At 31.4% G+C, this 26,320-nt stretch overlaps 2 protein-coding genes across 2 annotated transcripts; both read right to left on the reverse strand.

Moving 5' to 3' along the window:
• Positions 1–10,905: 10,905 nt before the first annotated feature.
• Positions 10,906–12,473, reverse strand: LOC135127387 (pickpocket protein 28-like). The gene is made up of 6 exons (XM_064053833.1): positions 12,301–12,473; positions 12,116–12,242; positions 11,913–12,064; positions 11,416–11,864; positions 11,303–11,362; positions 10,906–11,255 (listed from the first exon to the last, which is right to left on the reverse strand). The coding sequence occupies exons 1-6, from the start codon at positions 12,471–12,473 to the stop codon at positions 10,906–10,908; spliced, it is 1,311 nt and encodes a 436-aa protein (XP_063909903.1).
• Positions 12,474–24,083: 11,610 nt separating this feature from the next.
• Positions 24,084–25,991, reverse strand: LOC135127388 (pickpocket protein 28-like). The gene is made up of 8 exons (XM_064053834.1): positions 25,954–25,991; positions 25,695–25,892; positions 25,435–25,650; positions 25,282–25,390; positions 25,082–25,233; positions 24,584–25,032; positions 24,471–24,530; positions 24,084–24,424 (listed from the first exon to the last, which is right to left on the reverse strand). Exons 1-8 carry the CDS (start codon positions 25,989–25,991, stop codon positions 24,084–24,086), a joined length of 1,563 nt encoding a protein of 520 aa, XP_063909904.1.
• Between the last annotated feature and the right edge of the window lie 329 nt (positions 25,992–26,320).

Consider the following 26,320-nt stretch of genomic DNA (forward strand, 5'->3'; position numbering starts at 1 on the left):
TCTATAGAATTCAAGAAATAAAAGTCCAAAATCTAAAAATTCTGAAAATTTGAAAAGTGAAAACGTGAAAAATAGAAAGATCAAAAAACTGGAAAATCGACAAATCAATCAATCTGAAGTTAAAAAAATCAAGAAACTAAATAAAATATAATCAAGAAACCCAAACATCAAAAAATCGAAATTTGAAAACTCAAAAAACCGAGAAATCGGAAAATCGATATGTCGAAAACTCAAAAAGTCTAAAAATATTAAATATTGAAAACCCTCAAAACTGAAAAATTAAAAAATACCAAAACTGAAACATGGAACAACTGAGAAACCGAAAAATTAAGAAATTGAGAGATGGTAAAGTTTAGAAATTAAAAATTTAAAAAATTGAATAGTTGAAAAACTGAAAAAACGAATAACATCGGACAGTGGAAAAATAGATTAATTGGAGAATTCGTCAAATCGACAAATCGGAAACTTAAAAGCGCCAAAAATTGAAAATTTGACAAACATAAAATTCGAGAAATTATGAAATCGAAAGTTAGAAATCCAAAAATTCGGAAAATTGAAAAATTGGAAACTAGAAAAATACAAATATTGCAGAACTGAAAAATCGAGATTTCGAGAAACCTGAAATTAAAATATCGAAAAAAAAATTAATTAATTTTGTGATCACAACAATTTTAATTTAAAAACACTCCATATATATTCTTTCGTCTGTTTAAATTATTTATTCTTTATTCGAGCGCATTCATATTTGAAACAACTTTTAAGAGTTTATCAAGTAACATTTTCAAAAATAATCGTTGGAATTGTTGAGAATTTATTAAACACTTTAACAATTATCTTCACATCCAATAGAAATTTTTACAACAAAAATTATTATTTTGAATGAATTTATTTTTTTAAATTGTGCATCAACTTAAGTAAAATAAAATCAAAGAACCATAAAACAAGGACCTATTTCGATTTGTCATAGAATTAAAGGTAGATTTCAGTATAAGATCGCGAAAAATCGGTAAAAATTTAAAGAATGGAAAACTGAGATGTCGAAAAATCGGAAATTCAAGAAATCGAAAAATTGAACCAGATATTAAAAAATCGGGAAATCGAAACATCAAAAAATCATAAAATCGAAAAATTGAAAAATCGAAAAATCGGAACTTTTAAAATCGAAAAATTGAAAAATCTACAAATCAACAACCAAGATGTCGAAAAGTCAAAAGAACGAAAAATAGAATCATTAAAAAATTAAAATATCGAAAAGTTGGAGACTCAAACACTGAAAAACCAAAATCTCGAAACTCAAAAAATAGAAAAAATGAAAAAATCGAGAAATCGGAAAATCGAGGAATCGAAAAATTAAAATTTTAAGAATCGGAATATTGAAAAATCCCAAAATCGTAATATCCAAAAATTCATAGAATCGAAAAACTGAAAAAAGAAAAAGTCGAGAAATCGTGAAATACTTAGGAAAATAAAAAAATCGGAAAAGTGGAATAGTCGAAAAGTGTAAAAATCGATTAATAGAGAAATCGAGAATTCGAAAAATCGACAAATCGAGAATTTTGAAACACCAAAAACAAAATTTGAAAAATAGAAAAATTTAAAAATCAGAAAATTTAAAAATCGTAAAGGTAAATTATCGGAAAATCGATAACTCGAAAATTTGAAAAATCGAGGAATTGAAGAATCGACAAATCTCAAAAGCGAAATATCGAGGAATTGAACAATCGGAAAATTGAAAATCGAGAAATTGAAACATGAAAAATGGAGAAATCCAAAAATCGATAAACATAAAAAAATTCCAAAAATTAAAAAATAGGTAAATCTAAGGACTGAAATCGAGAATACTCAAACCAATTGAAATATGTATTGAAAAATCCTAAAATTGAAAAATCGAAAAATTGATAAATCGGTAAATGCAAATCCTAAAACCAAGTCATCGAAAATCTGAGAAATCCAAAATGTTGAAAATTGCAAAAATTTAAAAAACGGAAAATTAATCAATCGAAAAGTTGAAAACCCTTTACCCCGGAAACTCGAGAAATTGAAAAATAAAATAACTAAAAAATCGAATTGAAAAACCCCAAAATTGAATAAAAAAATTGAAAATAAGAAATTGAAAAATCGTCAAATTGAAGAATCAAAAACCTGGAAAACCGAAAAATTAAAAAATTGAAAAATCGAAAAATTGAAGATTTGAAAAACTGAAAAGTCAGAAAATAGAAACATCGAAAAGTCGAGAAATCGTGAAATCGGCAAACAAAAAAATCGGAAAAATTGAAAAGTCGAAAAGTGGGAAAACTGATTAATATTCGAAAAATCGGCAAATCGAGAACTTTGAAACACCAAAAATGCAATTTTGAAAAACGGAAAAATTAAAAGATTAGAAAATTGAAAAATCGTAAAGCTAAAACATGCGAAAATCGAGAAATTGAAGTACTGACAAATCTCAAAAGCGAATTGAGTAATCGAAATTTTGAAAATCGAGAAACTGAAAAGTCGAAAAATAGAGAAAACGAAAAATCGATAACTTGAAATATCAAAAAATTCCAAAAATTTAAAAATAGGAAAATCAAACAATTTTATTGCAAAATCAAGAAATCGAGACATCGGAAAATCGAAAAATTGATAAATCAAGCAATCGGGAAACCGAAAAATCGAACAATTGAAATATGTATTGAAAAATCCCAAAATTGAAATATCGAAAAATTGAAAAATCGTCAAACTGAATAATCAAAAAACTGAAAATCGCAAAACTGAAATACTAACAATTTTAAAACATAAGTTTTCCCAAATTGTGCAGCAACTTTAAACAGAAATAATAAATTATTTCCGCTAGCGATATAACCGAAAATCCCGTAAACAGCCCAAGCAGCCCTCCACAGCTGGCCCAGAAGTTGATATCTCCAAACAGTTCTTGCCTCTCCAGAGCTATGAACTCGGTCTTCTTGAATGATACCGCAATCATATTAGCATCAGCCTTCTTGGATGTAAATTTGCTATTATAACTTATCGTGTTACAAGACGGTAGACAGTTGCAAGAAGCTCTTGATTGGTTGCTCCAAATCCCTGACTCAAAATTTCCCATTTTTTCTAGAAACATGATTTTAGAACATTCGTGTTTAGGCCAATCGTAAATCGAACCTTTGGCTGTGCGGGAACACTGAATGTTATCGTAGTTAGAGATTGCACAAAGAATTGTAGTTTTATTATCTAAAAATAACTAAAACTAATAACGTATCTAGTGCGAAAATGAAACTCACGAGGCAGGTAATAAGGTACACATCCACACATTTTTAGTGTATAATTCGCCAGACATTCCATTCTGCAGTTAACCAAAGTATATATCTTAAAAAAGTGCAGTTTTCGTTCGTGAGCATAGAAACACTTTCGTCTTTGAGGTGAGTAAGATTTGAGATCATCAGAGGTGAAAGTTATCTCTGGTTGAATAACAATTTCGTGAATTTGATTGTCTTGGACAGTTATAGCTTCAATATCGTCCTCTGGAAGCTCTGCAGGGTGATGCAAAATAATTTGGTAGTAGTTTTGGCTGTTGCAAGCCACTCGACTAAAGTTGTTCTTAAGCAAAAAATTGAGAAAAGCTTCAGCACTGGTGGACCTAAAAGGATAAACAGCTTGGTCGGTTTTGGGGTAGTTTGTTTCGATATTCCAGTTAGAAATATTGTAGTGATTTTCGTGAGTGATGGATTGATGCCTAAAATTTCGACCGTTGTAAGTATATTGTCACAATTAATTAACTGCTTACGCATTCGTGGTAAAAATTTCATCGTTGCTTAGCATGTTGAAAGAATAACAAACTCCCCAGGGTGTCACTAGAGGTGAAAATATTTCACAATCTTTGTCGTCCCAGTTGCAGCCCGAAAACACCTGCTTCTTACGGGGTGAAGTCTGAAATTAATTTACTACAATATAGTAGTCAACAGTTTTTTTTTCTAAGTACTTGAACCAAAAACTCAGCCCATTTTGACCCGTCAGAAAAGTTTGCATACTCATATTCCGTAATGTAACCTGAATCACTTATTCGTTGATCACAGAAACTGGAAGCATTCCCAGTCTCCCAGCTACAAAAATTTAAAGATATTATCGCTTTTTGAAACTATTGCATTCACTTTATTTACTTTAACTTCCCCTGACCCTCTAGACAATAACTAAAATTAAAATTGGATTCCCTGTTCATTGTATACATTGAACAAACTGTAACAGCTGGAAACGGTATCTCCCAGATATTCACCGGAGTCTGTCTGAAGCTAATAAAAATCGGATTTTCGTCCCATTTTTGCCAAGTTAATTTAATTAGCATCACACACGTGTATATAGAGAAGCATAGAACTATAAGCCAGAAGACTCTGCAAGCACGAGTTTGTAAAAACGGAGCAGATTTAATAAAACTTACCTTTGGAATAAAGTGCGATCTTCTCCTGCAAAATATTTGATTCCATGAATGGAAGTGCTTTCAGCAAATTCGGAAATGTTTCCCGAAATAACTGTCTTGTAATTGGTGTTGTTTGTTTTCGCTGATTTTTTATCAGCTTCTTTTGGTGACACGGGTTCTATTTTGTCGGTCATTTCACGTTAACACGTAAATAGAACTGACTCTTAATTCACGTTTTTGATGGCTAGAAATGCCAATTTTACTGAGTATTGATTAATCTAACCCAGTTTTAAATAAAAAGAGAAAAACAACATCGTAAATAACATTAAATTAATTGTAAACACCGACCAAACATGCAATACATGGTCAAACACAGGTTTAGGTAATTATATATATAATAGAAGTGAAAATAGCTATATTTATTTATTTAAATTCTATATTTTAAATAGAGGAAATTGCAAAAACTTTTACATGAAACACTCTAACTCGAAAAATCGAAAGATTAAGAAATCGAAACATCTCTGAAAATTTTTAAAATTGAAAATTTAGAATATCAAAAAAATTGAGAAATCTAAAATTTAAAAATCGAAAAATTCAAAACTCTAAAAAAATCGACACATTGAGAAATCCACAAGTGAAAAACTGAAGAATGGAAAAACTGAAAAGCAACAAAAACTGAAAAGACCACAAAACTGAGAAATCAAAAAAGTGAAGTAAAAAACCGAAATCATCAAAAAAATTGAAAAATTAAAAAATCAAAAACCTGAAAAATCGAAAAATTGAAGAATTGAAGGACAGGAAAATCGAAAGAGTCGACAGTCAAAAAATGAGAAAATCAAATTAATTGGAAAATCGAAAAACCGAATTTAGAAAAAGCAAAAATCGGAAAATCTCAATATTTAAAAATCGCAATATTGAAGAAAAAAATTGAAAAAACGGAAAACTCATGAATGGAAAAACTGAAAATTATCAAAAGTTAAACATTTATATAAACTGGGAAATTAAAAAATTGAAAAAATGAGAAATCAAACAGTCAAAAAGTGAAGTCGAAAAATCAAAACCTTAAAAAATTAAAAAAGTCGAAAATCGAGTTTATAAGAATCAAATTTGAAAAATTGGAAGAAATTGAGAAATAATGGTAAAATCGAAAAATTGAACAATAAAGAAGCTGAAAAATTTCAAAACTGAAATTTTGAAAATTTGAAAAATGAAAGAAAATTGAAAAATCCCAAAACTGAAGTATCTAGCAACTGAGACATTAAATAATTGAAAATTTGAGAAATCGAAAAATCAAAAACGTGAAGTGGGAAAATCGAAAAATAAAAAATTGAAAAATCGAAAAACTGAAGAATTGAAGAACTGGAAAGTCGAAACAGTCGAAAGTCAAGAAGTGGGAAAAACAAAACATAGATTAATTGAAAAATCGAAAAATTGAAAATTTAGGTAAGTCAAAAAGTGAAAAACTGAAAAATCGAAATATTTAAAAATCGCAAAATTGAAGAGAAAAATAATTGAAAATCGAGAAATTGGAAAATTGGGAAATTGTAAAATCGAAAAATTGAATAATAAATAATCTGAAATATCTGAAAGCTGAAATTTCGAAAAATTGAAAAATGAAAGAAAAACTGAAGTATGGAAGAACTGAAGAATCTCAAAACTGCAATATCCAAAAAGTGAGAAATTAAAAATTGAAAAATTGAGAAATTGGAAAGTCAAAAAAATGAAGTCGAAAACTCAAAACCAATAAAAAAAAATTAAAAATTGAAAAATCAAAAACTTGGCAAATCGAAAAATTGAAGAATTAAAGAACTGGAAAATTGAAACAGTCGCAAGTCAAGAAGTGGGAAAAACAAAATATGGATTAATGGAAAAATCGAAAAATTGAGAATTTAGATAAGTCAAAAATTGAAAAATTGAAAAATCTAAATATTTAAAAATCGTAAAATTAAAGAGAAAAACTGAGCAGTCAAAAAAAAGTGAAGGAGAAAAATCTTTTAAAAAATCGAATAATTGAAAAATCAAAAGCCTGAAAAATCGAAAAATTGAAGAATTGAGGAAATGAAAAAACGAAAATCGAGTTTATAAAAATCAAATCTGAAAAATTGAACGAAATTGAGAATTGGTAAAATCGAAAAATTGAACAATAAACAAATTGAAAATTCCTAAAACTGAAATTTCGAAAATTTGAAAAATGAAAGAAAAATTGAAAAATCCCAAAACTGAAGTATCCAAAAACTGAGGCATTAAATAATTGAAAAATTGAGAAATCGAAAAACAAAAACGTGAAGTCGAAAAATCGAAACCTTAAAAAATAAAAAATTGAAAAATCGAAAACTTGACAAATCCAAAAACTGAAGGATTGAAGAACTCGAAAATCGAAACAGTCGAAAGTCAAGAAGTGGGAAAAACAAAACAAATTGAAAAATCGAAAAAGTGAGAATTTAGATAAGTCAAAAAAAGAAAAATTGAAAATCGAGAAATTGAAAAATTGAGAAATTGTAAAATATAACATTGAATAATAAATAAACTGAAAAATCCCCAAACTGAGATTTCGAAAAATTGCAAAATGAAAGGAAAACTGAAAAATTCCAAAACTGGGAAATTAGAAAATTGAAAAATTGAGGAATTGAAAAATCAAACAAGTGAATTCGAAAAATCGAAACCTTAAAAAATAGAAAAATTGAAAACATCAAAAACCTCTAAAATCGAAAAATTGAAGAATTGAAAAAGTAGAAAATTGAAACAGTCGAAAATCTAGAAATGGAAAAAACAAAACGTCCATTAATTGAGAAATCGAAAAATTAAAAATTTAGATAAGTCAAAAATTGAAGAATTGAAAATCGAGAAATTGAAAAATTGAGAGATTGTAAAATCGAAAAACTGAATACCAAATAAATAAAAAAATCCCTAAACTGAAATTTCGAAAAATCGAAAAATGAAAGAAAAACTGAAGAATGGAGAAACTGAAAAATCTCAAAACTAAAATATCCAAAAATGAGAAATTAACAATTGAAAAATGGAGAAATCAAAAAGTTAAAAAAGTTAAGTAGAAAACTCAAAACCTTAAAAATTGAAAAATAAAAAACCTAAAATTTGAAAAATCGAAGAATTGAATACATGAAAAATTGAAAAACTCAGAGTCAAATTTGAAAAATTCCAAAAACTAAATATTTAAAAATCGTAAAATTGAAGAGGGGAAAAGGAAAAGAGTAAAATTGAAACATCGGAAAATTGGGGAAATTGTAAAATCCTAAAACTGAAATTTCGAAGAATTGAAAAATAAAAGAAAAACTGAAGTATCCAAAAACTCAGATATTAAAAAACTGAAAAATTGAGAAATCGAAAAATCAAAAAATTGAAGTCGAAAAATCGAAACCCTTGAAAAATAGAAAAATTGAAAACTCAAAAACCTGAAAAATGAAAAACTTGAAGAATTGTAGAAGTGGAAAACCGAGACAGTTAAAAGTCAAGAAATGGGAACAACAGAACATCGATGAATTGAAAAATCGAAAAATTGAAAATTTAGATAAATTAGAAAAAATTGAAAAAATAAATTGAAAATAGGGAAATTGAAAAATTGAGAAATTGTAAAATAAAAAAATTGAAAAATAAACAAACTGAAAAATCCCAAAACTGAAATTTCGAAAAATTGAATAATAAAAGAAAAAATGAAAGAAAAATTGAAGAATGGAAAATCAGAAAAATCTCAAAACTGTAATATCCGAAAACTGAGAAATTAAAAATTGAAAAATTGAGAAGTCAAAAAGTCGAAAACTCAAAACATTAAAAAATTGAAAAATTAAAAAATTAAAAACCTAAACATTGAAAAATTGAAGAATTGGAGAAATGAAAAATCTAAAAACTGAGAGTTTATAAAAGCCAAATTTGAAAAATTGCAAAATCCCAAAATTTAAAGATCGGTAAAACTGAAAAGGAAAAAAAGGAAAAACATAAAATTGAAACATAGGAAAATTAAGAAAATCGAAAAATTGAAAGTCGTGAAATTGAAAAATTGAGCAATTGTAAAATCGAAAAATTGAATAATAAATTAATTGAGAAATCCCAAAACTGAAATTTCGAAAAATTGTGGAAAATTAAAGAAAAACTAAAATATCCCAAAACTGAAGTATTCAAAAACTGAGAAATCGAAACCTTAAAAAAAGAAAAATAGAAAAATCAAAAACCTGAAAACTCGAAAAATTGAGAATTTAGATAAGTCAAAAATTGAAAAATCTAAGCATTTAAAAAAAGTAAAATTGAAAAGCAAAACTGAAAATCGAGAAAGTGAAAAACTGAGAAATCGTCAAATTGAAAAATTGGATCGTAAATAATCTCAAAAAAACCCAAAACTGAAATTTCGAAAAATCTAAAAATGAAAGAAAAACTGAAGAACATAATAACGGAAAAATTTCAAAACTGAAATATCCAAAACCTGAGAAGTTAAACTTTGAAAAATTGAGAAATCAGAAAGTAAAAATTCAAAAGTTGTAGAATCGAAGAAATGAAAATTCGAAAAACTGAAAGTTCATAAAAGTCAAATTTCACAAATTGTAAAAACCAAATATTTAGTAATCGTAAAATTGAAGAGGAGAAAAAGAAAAGCGTAGAATTGAAACATCGGAAAATTGAGAAATCGAAAAATTGAAAATCGTGAAATTGAAAAATTAAAAAATTGTAAAATCGAAAAATTGAATAATAAATAAACTGAAAAATCCCAAGACTGAAATCTCGAAAAATTGAAAAATGGAAGAAAACCTGAAAAATCCCAAAACTGAAGTATTCAAAAACTGAGAAAATAAAAAATTGAAAAATTGAAAAATCGAAAAATCAAAAAAGTGAATTCAAAAATTCGAAACCTTAGAAAATAGAAAATTGAAAGATCAAAAACCTGAAAAATCTCAAAAGCGAAATGTCCAAAAACTGAGAAATTAAATATTGAAAATTTGAGAAATCAAAAAGTAAAAAATTGAAAAATTGAAGAATTGAAGAAATGAAAAATCGAAAAACTGAGGGTTTATAAAAGTCAAATTTGAAAAATTGCTAAAACCAAATATTTAAAAACGTGAAAATTGAAGAGGAGAAAAAGAAACGCGTAAAGTTGAAATATCGGAAAATTGAGAAATCGAAAAATTGAAAATCGTGAAATTGAAAATTTGAGAAATTGTAAAATCGAAAAATTGGATAATAAATAAACCGAAAAATCCCAAAACTGAAATTTCGAAAAATTGAAAAATGGAAGAAAACCTGAAAAATCCCAAAACTGAAGTATCCAAAAACTGAAAAATTAAAAAATTGAAAAATTAAAAAATCAAAAAATCAAAAAAGGAAATTCGAAAATTCGAAACCACCGATTAACTGAAAAATTGAAAAATTAAGAGTTTATAAAAGTCAAAAATTGAAAATTCGAAACAACTTGTTTAAAAATCGTAAAATTGAAGAGAAGAAAAACTGCTAAAAATTTAAATTCAAAAATAAACAAAAATTCATGCAAAATAGATCCTAACGTTTCCAAAAGATAAAAATAACTACATTTTGTGAAAAAGAGTCTATTACATGAAAACGATTCCAACAGTGTTGTTAATTTGCAGAATTTTACTAGTACCAAACACAATTATTTCTTAATTACACAAAAAATAGTTGCATGTCAATAATTAACACATGTGTCTAACAAAATGTTCACTTATTCGTTGTGATTGTGAAGTCCGACCAAGTAAATCTTTCCTTAGAAATTGTAGTCCAAACCGGTTAGGAGAGTTCATGGAACATGGCTTATAGATCAAATCGTTCCCGAACGCTTAGAGTCGACATTCGCCTGAATGCCCTTTGGTCAGTAGATCAAACAAGTTCTCAGGTGCCGTATTGCATTTACTTTAAGCTTCCCTGCCACTCTAAACAATAACTAAAATTAGTATCATACACGTGTATGTAGAAAAGCATAGAACTATAAGTCAGAAGCCTCTGCAAGCATGAGTTTGTATAAACGGAGTAGATTAAATAAAACATACCTTTCGAATAAACTTCGATCTTCTCCTGCAAAATATTTGATTCCATGGATGGAACTGGTGCTAGCAAATTCGGAAATATTTCCTGAAATAACAGTCTTGTAATTGGTGCTGTTTGTTTTCGCTGATTTTTCATCAGCTTCTTTTATTAGCACGGAGTCTACTTTGTCGGACATTTCACGTCAATGTATAAATAGAACTAACTCTTAATTCACGTTTTTTATGGCGAGAAATGCCAATTTTAGCAAGTATTGATTAATTTAACCCAGTTGAAATACAAAAACATAAAAACAACTCCGTAAATAACATGAAAATAATTGTGAACACCGACGAAACATGCAAGCATGGTCAAACACAGGTGAAAATGTCTATATTTATTTATTTAAAATCTACATTTTAAATAGAGGAAATTGGACACTGTATTTTCAAAACATGCACATCGACTTAAAATATTCTTCTTATATTTTTTTTGCTAGAGTTGAATTTGATAGAAACAGTTATTAACTTTACATACACTTAGAAAGATAAGTACAAACGATGCAATTTCTCCCATAAATTTCCGAACAAATTGTTCATCCACCGAAAAACCAAATAATAAAAAATTTCTGCCAGAGACAGCACTGAAAACCCGGCAAACAATCCCAGAATGCCTCCACAGCTAGACCAAAAATTCACATCTCCGAATAACTCGTTCCTTTCCAGAACGTTAAATTTGACGTTTTTGTATTGCAACGTAACAACGATTCTATGCTGATATTCAGACTCCTTACTATCGACTTCCCAAGTGTAAATTACTGAGTTGCAAGACGGCAGACAATTGCAGACGGGATCTTGGGTCAATCCAGACTCTAAATGAGCCATAACTCCTAAAAAAACCGAAATAATTTTGGTTTCGAAAAATTCGAAAACGTACTTTCTGATTTTTGCAGGCATCCAGAACGGTTTCTTCCACATAGTTTGGTAGTTTTGTTGTCTACAATAATGTGTTTTATTAATTGAAATATAATATTGATGCTAAGTACTTACGCGGAAAATATGCAGGGACACAGCCACAGACTGTTAGAGTGTAGTTAGCCAGACATTCTAATTTACAATTGTCTTCTGTGTAAATTTTGTAAAATTGTAAATAGCGCTCGTCTGAAAAGAAGCATTTTTTTCTGGACGGGGAATATGGTTTGAGTCGTTCGGAAGCAATAGTGATTTCAGGTTTGATCCAAATGTTGTAGTCTTTTTCTGGTTTGATTGTGATAGTGTGACCCAGAGTCGGACTTTCTCCTGGATGGTGCAAGGAAATGTAATATTCATTAGGAGTAAAACATGCTACATAACCCAGTGTGGACTCTAAATGCACAACTACGTTGTCTATCATATTTTTCAAGCGTTGAGGGTACACAGCTTCATTTTTTTTATAGTAATTTTTATCAAAAGTCCAATAAGAAATGGTTCTTTGTTTCCAAAAACTTTCAGGGGTGTGTCTACAAATTTAGTTGCAGTGAAAAATCATAAGTGGGGTACGAACTCACGTAAGGTCTCTGAAAAGGTCTGCTTTGTCCAGACTATTAAAGGTATGGCAAACCCCCCATTGTGTCTGTATGGACGAAAAACTAATATCTGTCGTATCGTTCCCGTCGGTCAGAAAGGACTTTAAAATTACTTGGTTGGGTGAAAGTGCTGTCTACAAAATCACAGACAAGTGTGGTTTAACTCACTACAGCGAAACTCTTACCTCTGTCAAAAATTTTTCCCACGGTTCTCCTTCAAAAAAATCTGTGTCACCGTATTTGTCATTGTTCTTAAAGTAATCGCACTTGTCTGAAGGTTCCAAAACAACTGATTCATTCGTAGTACTCTCCCTACAAGAAAAAAACTATACATAGATGACATGTTGTTTGGTAATTTTGACATCGTCACCCTTCTATGTTAGGAAATCTATATTCTGAGTATTGGTTGTAACGATAGATAGGACAAACGGTAACAGCTGGAAATGGTATTTCCCACGCACGCACAGGAGCTTGACCCACACCTATGAAAGCCGGATTTTCCTCCCACGCCTGCCAGGCCGATATAATCCACAATGAGCACATGTAGATCGAAACGAGCAAAAGCACAAACCACACAATTCTACAACGAAAATTTAGTATGAAGAGTAGAAGAGAGCTAAGGAAGAAAATGAGGAAAAATGGAAGGGAACAAGGCAAAGAAAAAGGAAAAGGAATAAAGGATGCAGATAGCGAAATCGGAAAAAGGGAAGATGGTACAAAATTAGGAGAAAAAGTGGTGAAGGTACTGTTTTGGAATGTCTAAGGGTTGCGAAAAAAGGAAAAGGAGTTCTGGGACTACGTGGGAAAATTTGATATTGTGGGGCTAGTAGAGATTTGGGTACAAAGAGAAAACTGGGAGAAATTGGAAGAGACACTACCACCGGAAGGAAAAGAAAAAGGGGAGAGCAAACAGGGGAATAATAATGGGAATTCGCAAAGAAATGCAAGAATTGGAAAAGGGACGTAATAATAAAAATGAACTAATGAAGAAAGTAATACAGCTGGATAACAATCGATGGGAAATAATAACCGTTTATAGCAAGAAAATGGAGGAAACCTAGATAAACATAGAAAAGGAAACAAAAGAAAAAGGAGATGAAAAAATACTTATAGGAGGGGATTTTAACGCAAGATTGGGCGATAAGGGGACAATAATAATAGATAAAGAAAAGGGAGAAAAAAGAGGATCAAAAGATAAAGCAAATAACAAAGAAGGGAAAATATTGTGGCAGATATTAGAAGAAATGGGATGGGAAATTTTGAAAGGAAACAAGGAAGGAGATGAAGCAGAAGAATGGACGTACGTAGGGGCGATGGGAGAATCAACTATAGATTATGGGATTATCAACGAAGAGGCGTGGGAAGAAATAGAGAGTTTCAAAGTGGGGGAAAGGATAGAATCAGATCACATGCCTCTAGAAATAAAAATCAAAGGAAAAGAGCAAGAGTACGAAAAACAAGAGAGAAGACTCAAAAGAAAAGAATTAGAAAAAAGAATATGGCATGAAGAGGGAATTCAAAGATACAGAAGTAGACTAGAAAAAAAGAAATTCGAAGTAAAAGAAGATATAGAAGCTATGATGGTGGAACTGAGCAACCTAATTGTAGAAGCTACGGAAAAAAGAAAGATATACATATGGCAAGGGAGGATAATGGATGGAACGGAGAATGTAGTGAGTTGAAGAGAAAAGCAAGGGAAAAATTAAAAAAATGGAAGAATAACAAGGGAAGGAAAGAAGAGTACCTAAAAGCAAGAGAGAATTATAGGAGAAAATGGGAAGAAAGATAAAGAGAAAAACGAGAAGAAGAAGAAAAGACAATAAAGTCCCTGAAAACAGAAGAGCAAGTATGGAGATATATAAACAAGGAACGGAGAAGGAAGACTGAAATTAGCCGGAAAATCAAAATACATGAATGGAAAACACACTTTATGGAATTATTGGGAGGTTGTGAGGAAAAATGCTGCAAAATAAATAAAGGAATCACAACGACGGAAGAAATGTGGAGAGGTTCGGAAATAACAATAGATGAAATAGAAAGACAGATTGGAAGACTGAAAAGAGGAAAGGCACCAGGAGGGGATGGAATCTAGAACGAAGCGTGGATGTTCGGGACAGAAGAAGTGAAAGAAAAGATATGGGAAGTGGTAAATGGAGTTTGGAAGGGAAAAGGGTTTCCTCGGCAGTGGAGAGAAGGTATAATAATCCCATTATTTAAAAAGGGACAAAAAAGTGATGTGAAGAACTACCGAGGGATTACCTTGCTCAATATGGCGTACAAGATATATGCAATGATACTCGATAAGAGGTTACGAAAGGAGATGGAAGCAAGGGGTATGTTACCAGACGGTCGGGCAGGGTTTAGGAAAGGAAGAGGTACTATGGACAGTGTGTACATCCTGCGGCATTTAGTGGGATGAGAAATAAGGAAAGAGGGTGGACAAATGTACGCATTGTTCATAGATTTCAAAGCAGCGTTTGATAGCGTGAATAGAGAGAAAATGTGGGAGTATTTGAGGAGAAAGGGAGTAGATGCATACTTGGTAACGAAAATGGAAGAAATATATGAAGAAACAGTAAATACGGTGAGAGTGAATGGAATAGAAAGGGAGAGTTTTTATACAAATAGAGGAGTGAGACAAGGATGCCCACTCAGGCCCGCATTGTTTGCAGCTTATCTAGGAGATACAGATGAAATGTTCAGAAAAGCACAGACAGGAGGGGTGGGAATAGGCAAAGAGAAAGTGTGGTCGTTGGCGTACGCAGATGATTTGGTGATTGTGGCAAAGAAAAGAGAAGAAATGAAAGCAATGATTAAAAGTCTGGAGAAGTATGTAAAAAAAAAGGAATTGGAAGTGAATGTGGAAAAAACAAAAATGGTGGTGTTTGGGAAGAAAGTAAGAAAGGAGAAGGAAGAGTGGGCATGGAGAGGGAAGAAAATTGAACAGGTGAAAGAATTCCAGTACTTAGGATATACATTAAAGAGCAATAATTCAGATAGAGCGCATATTCAAGAAATGGTCCAAAAAGCGAACAAAGTGGTAGGAATAGTATGGGGAATAGGAGAGAGGAAATTTGGACATGATTATAAGAGAAGAATAATGATGTTTGATAGTTTGGTCAAAAGTGTATTCATGTACGGAGTTGAGATTTGGGGATGGAGGGAATATGAAGAAATAGAGAGAGTGCAAGAAAAATACTTGAAATGGGCATTGGGATTGGAAAAGTATACGCCGGGATATATAGTGAGAGAAGAAACAAAAAGGGAGAAAATGAGAGTGAAAGCGGGTGAAAGGGCGGTTGGATTTGAAGAGAAGTTCAGTGAAAGAGGTGACTGCAAAATATTGCAAGAATGTTGGAAAGAAATAAGAAAGAAAAGGGGAAAACATGTTTGGAACGAAAGAGACAAGTATTATGAAGGAAAGGGATATGCATGTGAAGAACTAGAGAGAATGAGAGAAATGGGAAGGAGTATGAAAGAAGAACTGAGTGTAAGAGATAAGGATATAAATAAGCAAGAATGCAGATTGAGAATATCGGAGTCTAGATATAATGCGGAGTATAGAAAAATAGTAAAGGATGAACTCGTAAACGGAGATGCAAGAGGACTGGAGTGGATGACAGAAGTATTTAAGATAAGGGAACTATGGCAAGGTGTGGGCAAGCAGAAACAATAGAACATTTATTATATAAAACCCGAATATTTATTTTATTTTATTTATTTTTATTGATTTATTTGATGTAGATTAAGTTAATTTGTACCCCTACTGGGAATATTATTAAGCCTGTAAGGCAAATAATAAACACTACTACAACGAAAATTTATTTTTCGGAAATTTCTGAAAAACACTTACTTTTCTAAGACGGTGGTTTTATTTCCGACTAGATATCTCAACCCATGGATGCTGCTATTGCTCATAAATTCTGAAACGTGCTCAGAAATGTACCCATGACAATGAAGAAATTTTGATTTTGGTTTTGGTTCGACATTTTGTGGTGGTGTTATGATTTTTGGATTCGGTTTTTCTTCTGCATTTTCTGATATCGCTATTATTGTGTGTCCGGACATTGTCACATCAAACTCTCGAATGTAAATAAATGTGCGTGTTATTTCGATGATGTGGGTTAATAAACAGATGCATTGTGGCTTACACATACTTTGGAGTCACCTGGGTCCAACTCATTAATATTTTCTCCATTTCGTTAAAGCATTTGTGTATTTATGAAAAAATGTACACCGATATTTTAGAAATTAGCTAATTAAATTAATAAACTAATAAAACAAGAAACCTAAAATTTTATTGCCCTGACACGTAAAACTTTTACGCAACGTCACCTTTTTTAATAATAATAATAATAATTTTATTTTCAGCAGACTACAAGTCTATAATGGAACGTAATACTAATAAACAACTAAATATACCAATGTTGTAACCTGCGATGGAATTAATGAATCTTTAAGGCAAGTAATGTGAGGACTGTTCAAGTGATGGAACGTTTGTGGTATAACATAACAAAAAATAATTTGGGAGCGACTATTGTGCCTTAATAGGACGAAATTAAGTTCATTAAATAAGGATGGACATAAAAACTTAAAACATGAAAACAACAAATCATTCAAGAAATGGGATCTTATATTGTGCTTTATAAATTAACATTTACATATAGTGTTAAATATAACAACATTTATATGTAGAGAGCGGATTTCTAGGTTTAATGCTTTTTGTGAAAAATGTAAGCGCTTCAAAACTTTTTTATATCTGTAACTATGATACAATTTGGAGTCATTTGACCCATTTTTTTATGCTTAATTGCTTTTTTTTCAATTTTGTGCATGTTAAAACTTATATGCTTATTTAATGCTTTTTTCGACGAATATGAGTTTTAATGCATATTTTGTACAAATGCCGGCCTTGTCGGGATGAAAAATACTTGTTAGTTAGCCGTATCGTATCGTATGCATTTTACCTGGACTTGACCATTGAAGTACACTTACTGAAGACCCTTTCTGTGAATAGGTTCCGGTCGTTTGGGTAATAAAATTTTATTATAGGATTGGAAAATTACTCCATAGAATTTATGACTTTAGATCCTTACTTCCGTTGATAATGAATTAAAGCTTTTAACCAGATGTTCTTTTTCGGCATTTTGCGGCAAGACCGTTGAAGATTTTCTAGAAAAAAGGATTATTGTACCCAATTACCTACCTTAAAATTTTTCTAATGGAAACTTTTAAGTAAATGAACCGTTTATTTCACAACCATCAGTCATCGCATCTGTCGTAGTACAGTGTTATACGTGGTTCTCCCTTGTTACATGTTGAGTTCTTTTTGGTAATATTACTGATATTTTAAAAGAATGCCGAAAGTAAAGTCGACGCCGGATGAGTGAATAAGGGATTTTCGAGAATTAAAATTAGAAAACAACAAAATATTCTGCAGAGCTTGTGTGAAAACCGTAAGCCCACTAATTTTTTTGTATCTATTTTTCTTTGTTATTCCTGTATATGTACGTTGTTTTAGATTCAAAGTGATAAAAAATATAACGTGACGCAACATGTCAGAACGACTCTTCATGTAGAAAGGAAGAAAATATTTGAAGTTTCTAAAATTAAACAGCAGACCATACATGAATCTGTTGCATCTACTTCCACAAAAGATGAGCAGTTTCAGTTTAATTTCGATTTATGTAAAATGATGATCCAGTCCAATATACCTTTAAAAAAATTGGAGAAAGGCCCTCTTCAAGAATTCCTTGAAAAACACTGCAATCGACATAATCCGGTTGAAAGTAAAAATTATGTAGGCCCAGTGTTTCAACAAGTTTACAACGAAATTAAACATCGCATTGGAGATAATTATTTATGGTTCGCTGTCGATGAAACAACCGATAGTTGTGGAAGATACGTGGCAAGTTTAATTGTTGGAATCTTAAATAAAAATTTCCCTAGTCGAGGGTATGTAGTAAGTTTGAAAATGTTAGATAAAACAAATGGCAATACGATTACCAGATTTGTAAATGACAGTCTTACGTCACTATTTTTGCCAATAAAATTTTATTGATGATCTCGGATGCAGCTCGTTATATGTTGAAAGCAGGGAATAATCTAAAAATATTGTACCCCAATTTAATTCACTCTACTTGCATTACCCACGGTTTAAACAGAGTGACTGAAGGAATACGTTTTCAGTTTCCTACTGTTAATAAATTAGTGGCAAATGGTAAAAAGATTTTTGTTAAAGCCCCACTAAGAGTGCAACATTTTAAGGAAAAATTTCCAAACATACCATTGCCCCCAGAGCCGATTATAACGAGGTGGGGAACATGGTTACAGGTTACAGGCCACATTTTATTATGACAAATATATCAAAGAATTTGAGGAAGTAGGTAACGTCAATTTTTGGACTAACTGTAGAGGATTCATTGGTCTATTCACAGGATTTTTTGTTGTGTCCTGTGTGGAAACTGTCTATTATTTGTTCGTTGGATATTTAATTTAGGGAGGCGGCTGTTCCAACAACTGAATTTAAATCGGTTTATGTTTTAGGTTGTGTTACTTCAAATTTAACTAATAAAATTAGAATTTAGATCCCACCAGACGTATTTTGCTTTTATTTTCAGATATAATTTTCTGCATTTTTCGAGACTATTATTAATAATTTTGCGTGTTTTAATCAAGTAATAGGTAATTGTAAATTTACCTAATTAATGAAGTTTAATAAACACAATTTAATATCATTAAAAGCCCATCTATATGTAAATTTTCGTTTGTGGATTGTCAAAAAAATATTAAATTAACACAGTAACGTATGCACCGTATCATCAATGCAAGCTTTTTTTGATGCATCTCCTAATCAAGTGAGAATGTCGTGTGTAACAATCACCATACCAGAAGAAAATAACAAAGAGGAAAAGAAAACAGCCAAGAAGTCTGCGTTTTTGAGTCACATTTCCGATAATGTTTCCGAATTCATGAATAACAGCAGCATTCATGGACTTAAGTACTTGGTTGGAAATGATAGAACACTCCCCGAAAAGTGAGTTTTTATTAGTTGATTAAAGACATATTTGGTGTAGAATTTTATGGGCTCTAGTCTTATTCATATCAATCTACACGTGTTCGCTCTTGGTTAAGTCAACTTGGCGAAAATGGGAAGAAACTCCGACTATTTTAAGCTTTAGCCAGACACCTGTTCGTACGTGGGAAATACCGTTTCCAGCTGTTACTGTTTGTCCTGGTTATAATTATAATAAAGAATCAAATTTTACGTTTCGCTACTTCATCAACGGTGAAAGGTCGTCACCGAAAATAGCCCCAAATAAATTTTAAATTATTTTTTTGATTATAGCGAGAAAGTGGGAAATGTTTCATCTTATTGTAAGGAAAGGACCAGAAAGAATCACAGACCTTGTTTTAGTGAATTCCATCTGTTCGACTTCTTTGAAAATCCAAATCTGGAGAAATTTTTGTTACAGGTAGTATGTTAGTAGTTTGAAGAAAGATATCAACATAAGTCAAAACTTGTTCCTCACACACTTTCTGCATTTTCAGACCTCCATTTTACCTAAACAGATTTTCAGCTTTTGTGGTTGGAACTCGGAAGAGGACTGTCAAAAATTGTTTTCTCGTGTACTAACAGAATTGTCAGTTTGTTATTCTTTCAACATGTTGGACAAAAATTATATTTTTCGTAACGTTACGTAAGCAAAACTTATCGTGCTTCTATTTAATAGCTCGAAAATATTTTCCAGTTATATACCAACCACATTTGCAAACCAACCCAAAATCTCCCACTGGACTTTGAATAAAAATTACGATGCAACAAACGAAGCCGTCTATCCCCGAAGATCCGCGACTATAAAGAACATGCTGTTTTTAATCTTAAATTCTATAAAAGACGTAGGGTGTGTAGGGTCTAATTCGTTGACAATAAAGGTACATCATCCTGCCGATTTTTCCACTAGAGCTCTCGAAATTAACATAAACGACAACAAAAGTTATGATGTATTGATCACTCCGAATATAATCGTCAGTTCGGATAGTATACGCAGTTATTCACCTCAAAGGAGAAAATGCTATTTTAATGAAGACCGTTATTTGCGTTTTTACAAAATTTACACAGTCCAAAACTGCAAAAGTGAGTGCTTGGCGAACCACACACTAAAAATATGTGGATGCGTCCCTTCCTTTTTACCCCGTAATTGCTTTCTCATTACAACTTTTTAATTATATTAACTAGAAGTTTACAGATAACAAAACAACTAGACTTTGTGCCAGACGTTACAGGAGTGAAGGCGGAAGATGCGCCTTCGAAGTTGAAGGTAATTTTGACTTAGTGAAAAATGTTTAATGAGAAAAAATTTTTAGAAATGGTTCTTCAGACGGAAGCTGGAATTAGGAATGATTCACTCCTACCTCCTTGCAATTGTCTACCTCCTTGTAATTCGGTTTCGTATAACGTTGATGTTAGGTCAGCGGACTCTGATGGAAAGACAGTTGTTATGGTATATTTTAAAGAATCAGAATTTATTGCGTTGGAAAGGCAGGAGTTGTTCGGGGATGTCAATTTTTGGGCTAACTGTGGCGGACTCGTTGGTCTTTTCATAGGATTTTCTATTATGTCCTTCGTGGAAATTCTATACTATTTATTTTTTCGTTGGATGTATAATTTTGGCAGGAGGTTGTTGCAGCGGCTGAATCTAAACAGACTTCTTATATTTATCACTATGTTGTTTTCGGTTTAAATCTCTACAAAATAGTCACCCACTGCACATAAAAACGAAAATTACGGTTTTGAGAGTTTGTTAATCCTGTTGAAGTGTAAACAATATGTTAAGTATTTTAGATTTTCGGTTGGATTTGATTGGAGTTCAAAGTAATGTGGATAAACTATTAAACTAGTGTAATGTTAATAATAATCTTAGTTAAATGTTTCCAAGCGTAATGCATTAAACGTTATGTACTCGAAATATATGGGCACTGTGAAGTTTTAGCATTATTATTATGGATTCTGCTGTCCTCTTGAAATAAATGTTATAATTATAGTTATTAAGTTTTATAATTATTGTGTAACAAATATATATGTATTTTTAAATGGTGAGTGAATTATATTTGCCAATTTAGAGCATTATTATTTTTCAATTAGTGTTAGATAGAAATTGTCTCAACAAGATTAAATATTTTTGATATTATTGTACGAAAAAAAAACACGGACTCTTAATATAATAATTATATATTACAAATATTCGTTTTGCAATTCAAAATTTTTTAAATCTCTTCAAAATTTCCAAATTTCGTATTGGAAATTTTTGGAAAAATGCAAGAAATTTTCGAAGAAATGAAGCCTAAAACGATTTCTGGAGATCTAAACCAACAAGAAAATCTCGTTGGCAAATTTTGAAAGGTGGGCGAACAATAACCGAAAATTTCATAAAGGGAGGATATTAAAAAATGAAGCTTTTGGAAAAATTACCCAAATATCTGCAAAAAATCCTGTGATACAGATCTCGAGGTGCTGATTCGAAAAATATGGCTTGTTAATGGTTGCGGAGCAAGATTTTCTAAATATTCGTTTTGAAATTCAAAATTTTTTAAATCTCTTCAAAATTTCCAAATTTCGTATTGGAAATTTTTGGAAAAAAGCAAGAAATTTTCGGAGAAATGAAGCCTAAAATAGCTTCTGGAGATCTAAACCAACAAGAAAACCAAGTTTGCAAATTTTGGAAGGTGGGCGAACAATAACCGAAACTTTCATAAGGGGAGGATATTAAAAAATGAAGCCTTTGGAAAAATTGCCAAAATATCTGAAAAATTCTGTGATGCAGATTTCGAGGTGCTGATTCGAAAAATACAGATTGTTTATAGTTGCGGAGCAAGCTTTTCTAAATATTCGGTTTGAAATTCAATATTTTTTAAACCTATTCCAAACTTCCAAATTTCGTATTGGAAATTTTTGGAAAAATGTAAAAAAATTGCGAAGAAATGAAGCCTAAAATAACTTCTGGAGATCTAAACCAACAAGAAAATTTCGTTGGCAAATATTGGAAGGTGGGCGAACAATAACCGAAAATTTCATAAGTGGAGAATACTAAAAAACGAAGCTTATGGAAAAATTGCCCAAATATCTGCAAAAAATTCTGTGATGCAGATCTCGAGGTGCTGATTCGAAAAATACAGCTTGTTTATGGTTGCGGAGCAAGATTTTCTAAATAGTCGTTTTGAAATCCAAAATTTTTTAAATCTCTTCAAAATTTCCAAATTTCGTATTGGAAATTTTTGGAAAAAAAGCAAGAAATTTTCGAAGAAATGAAGCCTAAAATAACTCCTGGTGATCTAAACCAAAAAGAAAATCTCGTTGGCAAATTTTGGAAGGTGAAGATATCAAAAAATGAAGCTCTTGGAAAAATTGCCTCAAATATCTGCAAAAAAATCTGGGATACAGATCTCGGGTTGCTGATTCGGAAAATATAGTTTGCTTATGGTTGCGGGGCAAGATTTTCTAAACATTCGTTTTGAAATTCAAAATTTTTTAAATTTCTTTAAAATTTCCAAATTTCGTATTGGAAATTTTTGGAAAAATGCAAGAAATTTTCGAAGAAATGAAGCCTAAAATAATTTCTGTAGATCTAAACCAACAAGAAACTCTCGTTGGCAAATTTTGGAAGGTGGGCGAACAATAACCGAAAATTTCATAAAGGGAGGATATTAAAAAATGAAGCTTTTGGAAAAATTGTCCAAATATCTGCAAAAAATTCTGTGATCCAGATCTCGAGGTGCTGATTCGAAAAATACAGCTTATTTATGGTTGCGGAGCAAGATTTTCTAAATATTCGTTTCGAAATTCAAAATTTTTAAATCTCATCAAAATTTCCAAATTTCGTATTGGGACTTTTTGAAAAATGCAAGAAATTTTCGAAGAAATGAAGCTTAAAATAACTTCCGGAGATCTAAACCAACAAGAAAATCTCGTTGGCAAATTTTGGAAGGTAGGCGAAAAATAACCGAAAATTTCATAAAAGGAGGATATTAAAAAATGAAGCTTTTTGAAAAATTGCCCAAATATCTGCAAAAAATTCTGTGATGCAGACCTCGAGGTGCTGATTCGAAAAATACAGCTTGTTTATGGTTGAGGAGCAAGAATCTCGAAATATTCCTTTTGAAATTCAAAATTTTTTAAATCTCTTCAACATTTCCAAATTTCGTATTGAAAATTTTTGGAAAAATGCAAGAAATTTCGAAGAAATGAAGCCTAAAATGATTTCTGGACATCTAAACCAACAAGAAAATCTCGTTAGCAAATTTTGGAAGGTGGGCGAACAATAACCGAAAATTTCATAGAGGGAGGATATTAAAAAATGAAGCTTTTGGAAAAATTGTCCAAATATCTGCAAAAAATTCTGTGATCCAGATCTCGAGCTGCTGATTCGAAAAATACAGCTTATTTATTGTTGCGGAGCAAGATTTTCTAAATATTCGTTTTGCAATTCAAAATTTTTTAAATCTCTTCACAATTTCCAAATTTCGTATTGGGAATTTATGGAAAAACGCAAGAAATTTTCCGGGAAATGAAGCCTAAAATAACTTCTGGAGATATAAACCAACAATAAAATCTGGTTGGCAAATTTTAGAAGGTGGTCGAACAATAACCGAAAATTTCATAAGGTGAGGATATTAAAAAATGAAGCTTTTGGAAAAATTGCCCAAATATCAGCAAAAAAATCTGTGACACAGATCTCGAGGTGCTGATTCGAAAAATATAGGTTGTTTATGGTTGCGGAGCAAGATTTTCTAAATATTCGTTTTTAAATTCAAAATTTTTTAAATCTCTTCAAAATTTCCAAATTTCGTATTGGAAACTTTGGAAAAATGGAAGGACAGAAGCTTAATTTTGGTTTCGGTTGTTATTGGTTAATTTTTTTACGGATTAATATTAATTATAATTTGAAAAAAAAAATTAAATACAAATTTGACTTCACTTACTATGTATTTTTGGATACAGACCTGGTGGAAGGAAAATCAGTAACTTTATGTAGCACATATAACATATATTTTAAACACACTTATGTAAGTACACATCAAAATTTAATGCATCTACTTAGAAACATTCATATATGTATAAATGATGACATAAATATTCTGTCTAAGTCGATTATATCACCCTTTAAGATGCAGCTTCTTCCATAACATTTTGAACAGCTTGTACATCAACCGAAAAAATAAATAATAAATCGTTTCAACAAGACACAGAACTGAAAATCCTGTAAATAATCCAAGAATCCCACCACAGCTAGCCCAAAAATTCACATCTCCGAACAACTCATTTCTTTCCAGTACGTTAAATTTCGCATTTTTATATTGCACTTTAACAGAGATACGATGCACAATATCAGATTTTCTAGTCTCGACTTCCCAAGTGTAAACTATTGAATTACAAGACGGCAGACAATTACAGACGGGATCTTCGTTCAAACCAGACTCGAAACGAGCCATGGTTCCTAAAAAATCGATACATTTTTGGTTTGGACAAATTCGAAAACGTACTTTCTGATTTTTGCCGACACCCGGTGCGGTTTCTTCCGCAAAGTTTGGTGGTTTTGTTGTCTACAATTATGTATTTTATAAAATCAGATATAATATTGATGCTAAGTACTTACGCGGAAAATGTGCAGGGACACACCCACAGACTGTTAGAGTGTAGTTAGCCAGACACTCTAATTTACAATTTTCTTCTGTGTAAATTTTGTAAAATTGTAAATAGCGCTCGTCTGAAAAGAAGCATTTTTTTCGGGACGGGGAATATGATCTTAGTCGTTCTGAAGCCATGGTAATTTCAGGTTTGATCCAAATGGTGTAGTCTTTTCCTGACTGGACCGCGATTATACCACCCGGAGTTGGACTTTCGCCTGGATGGTGCAAGTTAATGTAATATTTATTAGAACTCGAACACGCTATATAATCCAATTCAGACTCTAAATCGACAACTAAGTTATCTATTAAAGTTTTCAAGCGTCGAGGGTACACAGATTCTTTTTTTTTATAGTAATTTTGATCGAAGCTCCAATAAGAGACCTGGTTTTGTTTCCCGAAACTTTGAAATATGTGTCTAAAATTTCAATTTGTATGGTACAGTCAGCGATAACGTACGAACTCACGTGGCATTGCGAAAAAGGTCTGCCTTGTCCAGCATATTAAAGGAATGGCAGACTCCCCATTTGTTCAGTATGGTTGAAAAACCAACATCCATCGTATCAGTCCCGTCAGTCAGAAACGATTTTAAAATAAATTGGTTGGGTGAAAGTGCTGTCTACAAAAAAAATCCAACACAACAAGTCTGGTGTAAGCCGAAATTTACCTCTGTCAAAAATTTTTCCCATGGTTCTCCTTCGAAAAAATCTATGTTATCATATTTATTATTTTCTTGAAAGTAAATGCACAAATCTAGAAGGGTCGTGATGTTCTGTCTACAAAAAAAAATGTAATAGAGATGACATACTGTTTGGTTCACCGTAACTCTTCTATGTTGGGAAATCTATAGGCTGAGTACTTGTTGTACGTATATTGGGGACAAATGGTAATAGCCGGAAACGGGATTTCCCAGGCACGCACAGGAGCTTGACCGACCCCAATAAAAGCTGGATTTTCCTCCCACGCCTGATAGGCCGATATAATCCACAACGAGCACATGTAGATCGAACCGAGCAAAACCCCAAACCACATAATTCTACAACAAAATTAATTTTTTGGAAAATTCTCAAAAATACTTACTTTTCAAAAAGTGTCCTTTCATTTCCCACGAGATATTTAAACCCATGGATGCTGCTATTGCTCATAAATTCTGAAACTTGGTCGGACATGTAACCACGCCAATGACGAAATTTTGATTTTGGTTTTCGTTCTACATTTTTCGGTTTTGGTTTTTCGTCTACAGTTTCTGGTGCAGCTGTTATGGACTGTCCCGACATTCTACAACCAACTCTCGAATAAATGTAGAACAATGTTTGCGTTATTAGTCGTTTAAATATACTTGGAAGTCACCTGGGTACAAATTAATAATTTCTCCATTTCGTTAAAGCCTTTTTGTAATTATCAATAATGTACGAGCTATTTAAATTAATCAAACAAAAAAATTGTACTAAACTAGTTAATTAGATTTTTAATTTAGTTTTTTCATTTCCGTGTATAAAAACTATTACATTTACTGGATGTTGAATGTACTCACTAGAATTTAATATCGAGCGATCCATTCGAATCATAGACATTGGCGCAGTACTGGTAATTATAATACATACGTTAATGAATCAGAAAAACAAGAATGTTGCATTTTATTTATTCTTAGTTTTCACAGCTTGTAAAAGGCAAATCTTATATTAAACACCATAAAGTAAATATCT

The sequence above is a fragment of the Zophobas morio genome, unplaced genomic scaffold (assembly GCF_036711695.1).
Source record: "Zophobas morio isolate AGI-343-1 ecotype UQ-CSIRO unplaced genomic scaffold, CSIRO_AGI_Zmor_V1 ptg000011l, whole genome shotgun sequence".
NCBI lineage: Eukaryota > Metazoa > Arthropoda > Insecta > Coleoptera > Tenebrionidae > Zophobas > Zophobas morio.

What these genes read in the sequence shown, in the direction of transcription:
- LOC135127387 (XM_064053833.1), bottom strand. Translation starts at nt 12,473, where the DNA reads ATGTGCTCATTGTGGATTATATCGGCCTGGCAGGCGTGGGAGGAAAAT. An exon ending in GGGAAAAATTTTTGACAGAG is followed by an intron (nt 12,065 to 12,115) that starts GTAAGAGTTTCG and finishes GTGATTTTGTAG; the next exon opens with ACAGCACTTTCACCCAACCA. An exon ending in ATGCCTGCAAAAATCAGAAA is followed by an intron (nt 11,256 to 11,302) that starts GTACGTTTTCGA and finishes CGGTTTTTTTAG; the next exon opens with GAGTTATGGCTCATTTAGAG.
- LOC135127388 (XM_064053834.1), bottom strand. Translation starts at nt 25,991, where the DNA reads ATGGAGAAATTATTAATTTGTACCCAGGTGACTTCCAA. An exon ending in CCCAACATAGAAGAGTTACG is followed by an intron (nt 25,391 to 25,434) that starts GTGAACCAAACA and finishes TTTTTTTTGTAG; the next exon opens with ACAGAACATCACGACCCTTC. An exon ending in GGGAAAAATTTTTGACAGAG is followed by an intron (nt 25,234 to 25,281) that starts GTAAATTTCGGC and finishes TTTTTTTTGTAG; the next exon opens with ACAGCACTTTCACCCAACCA.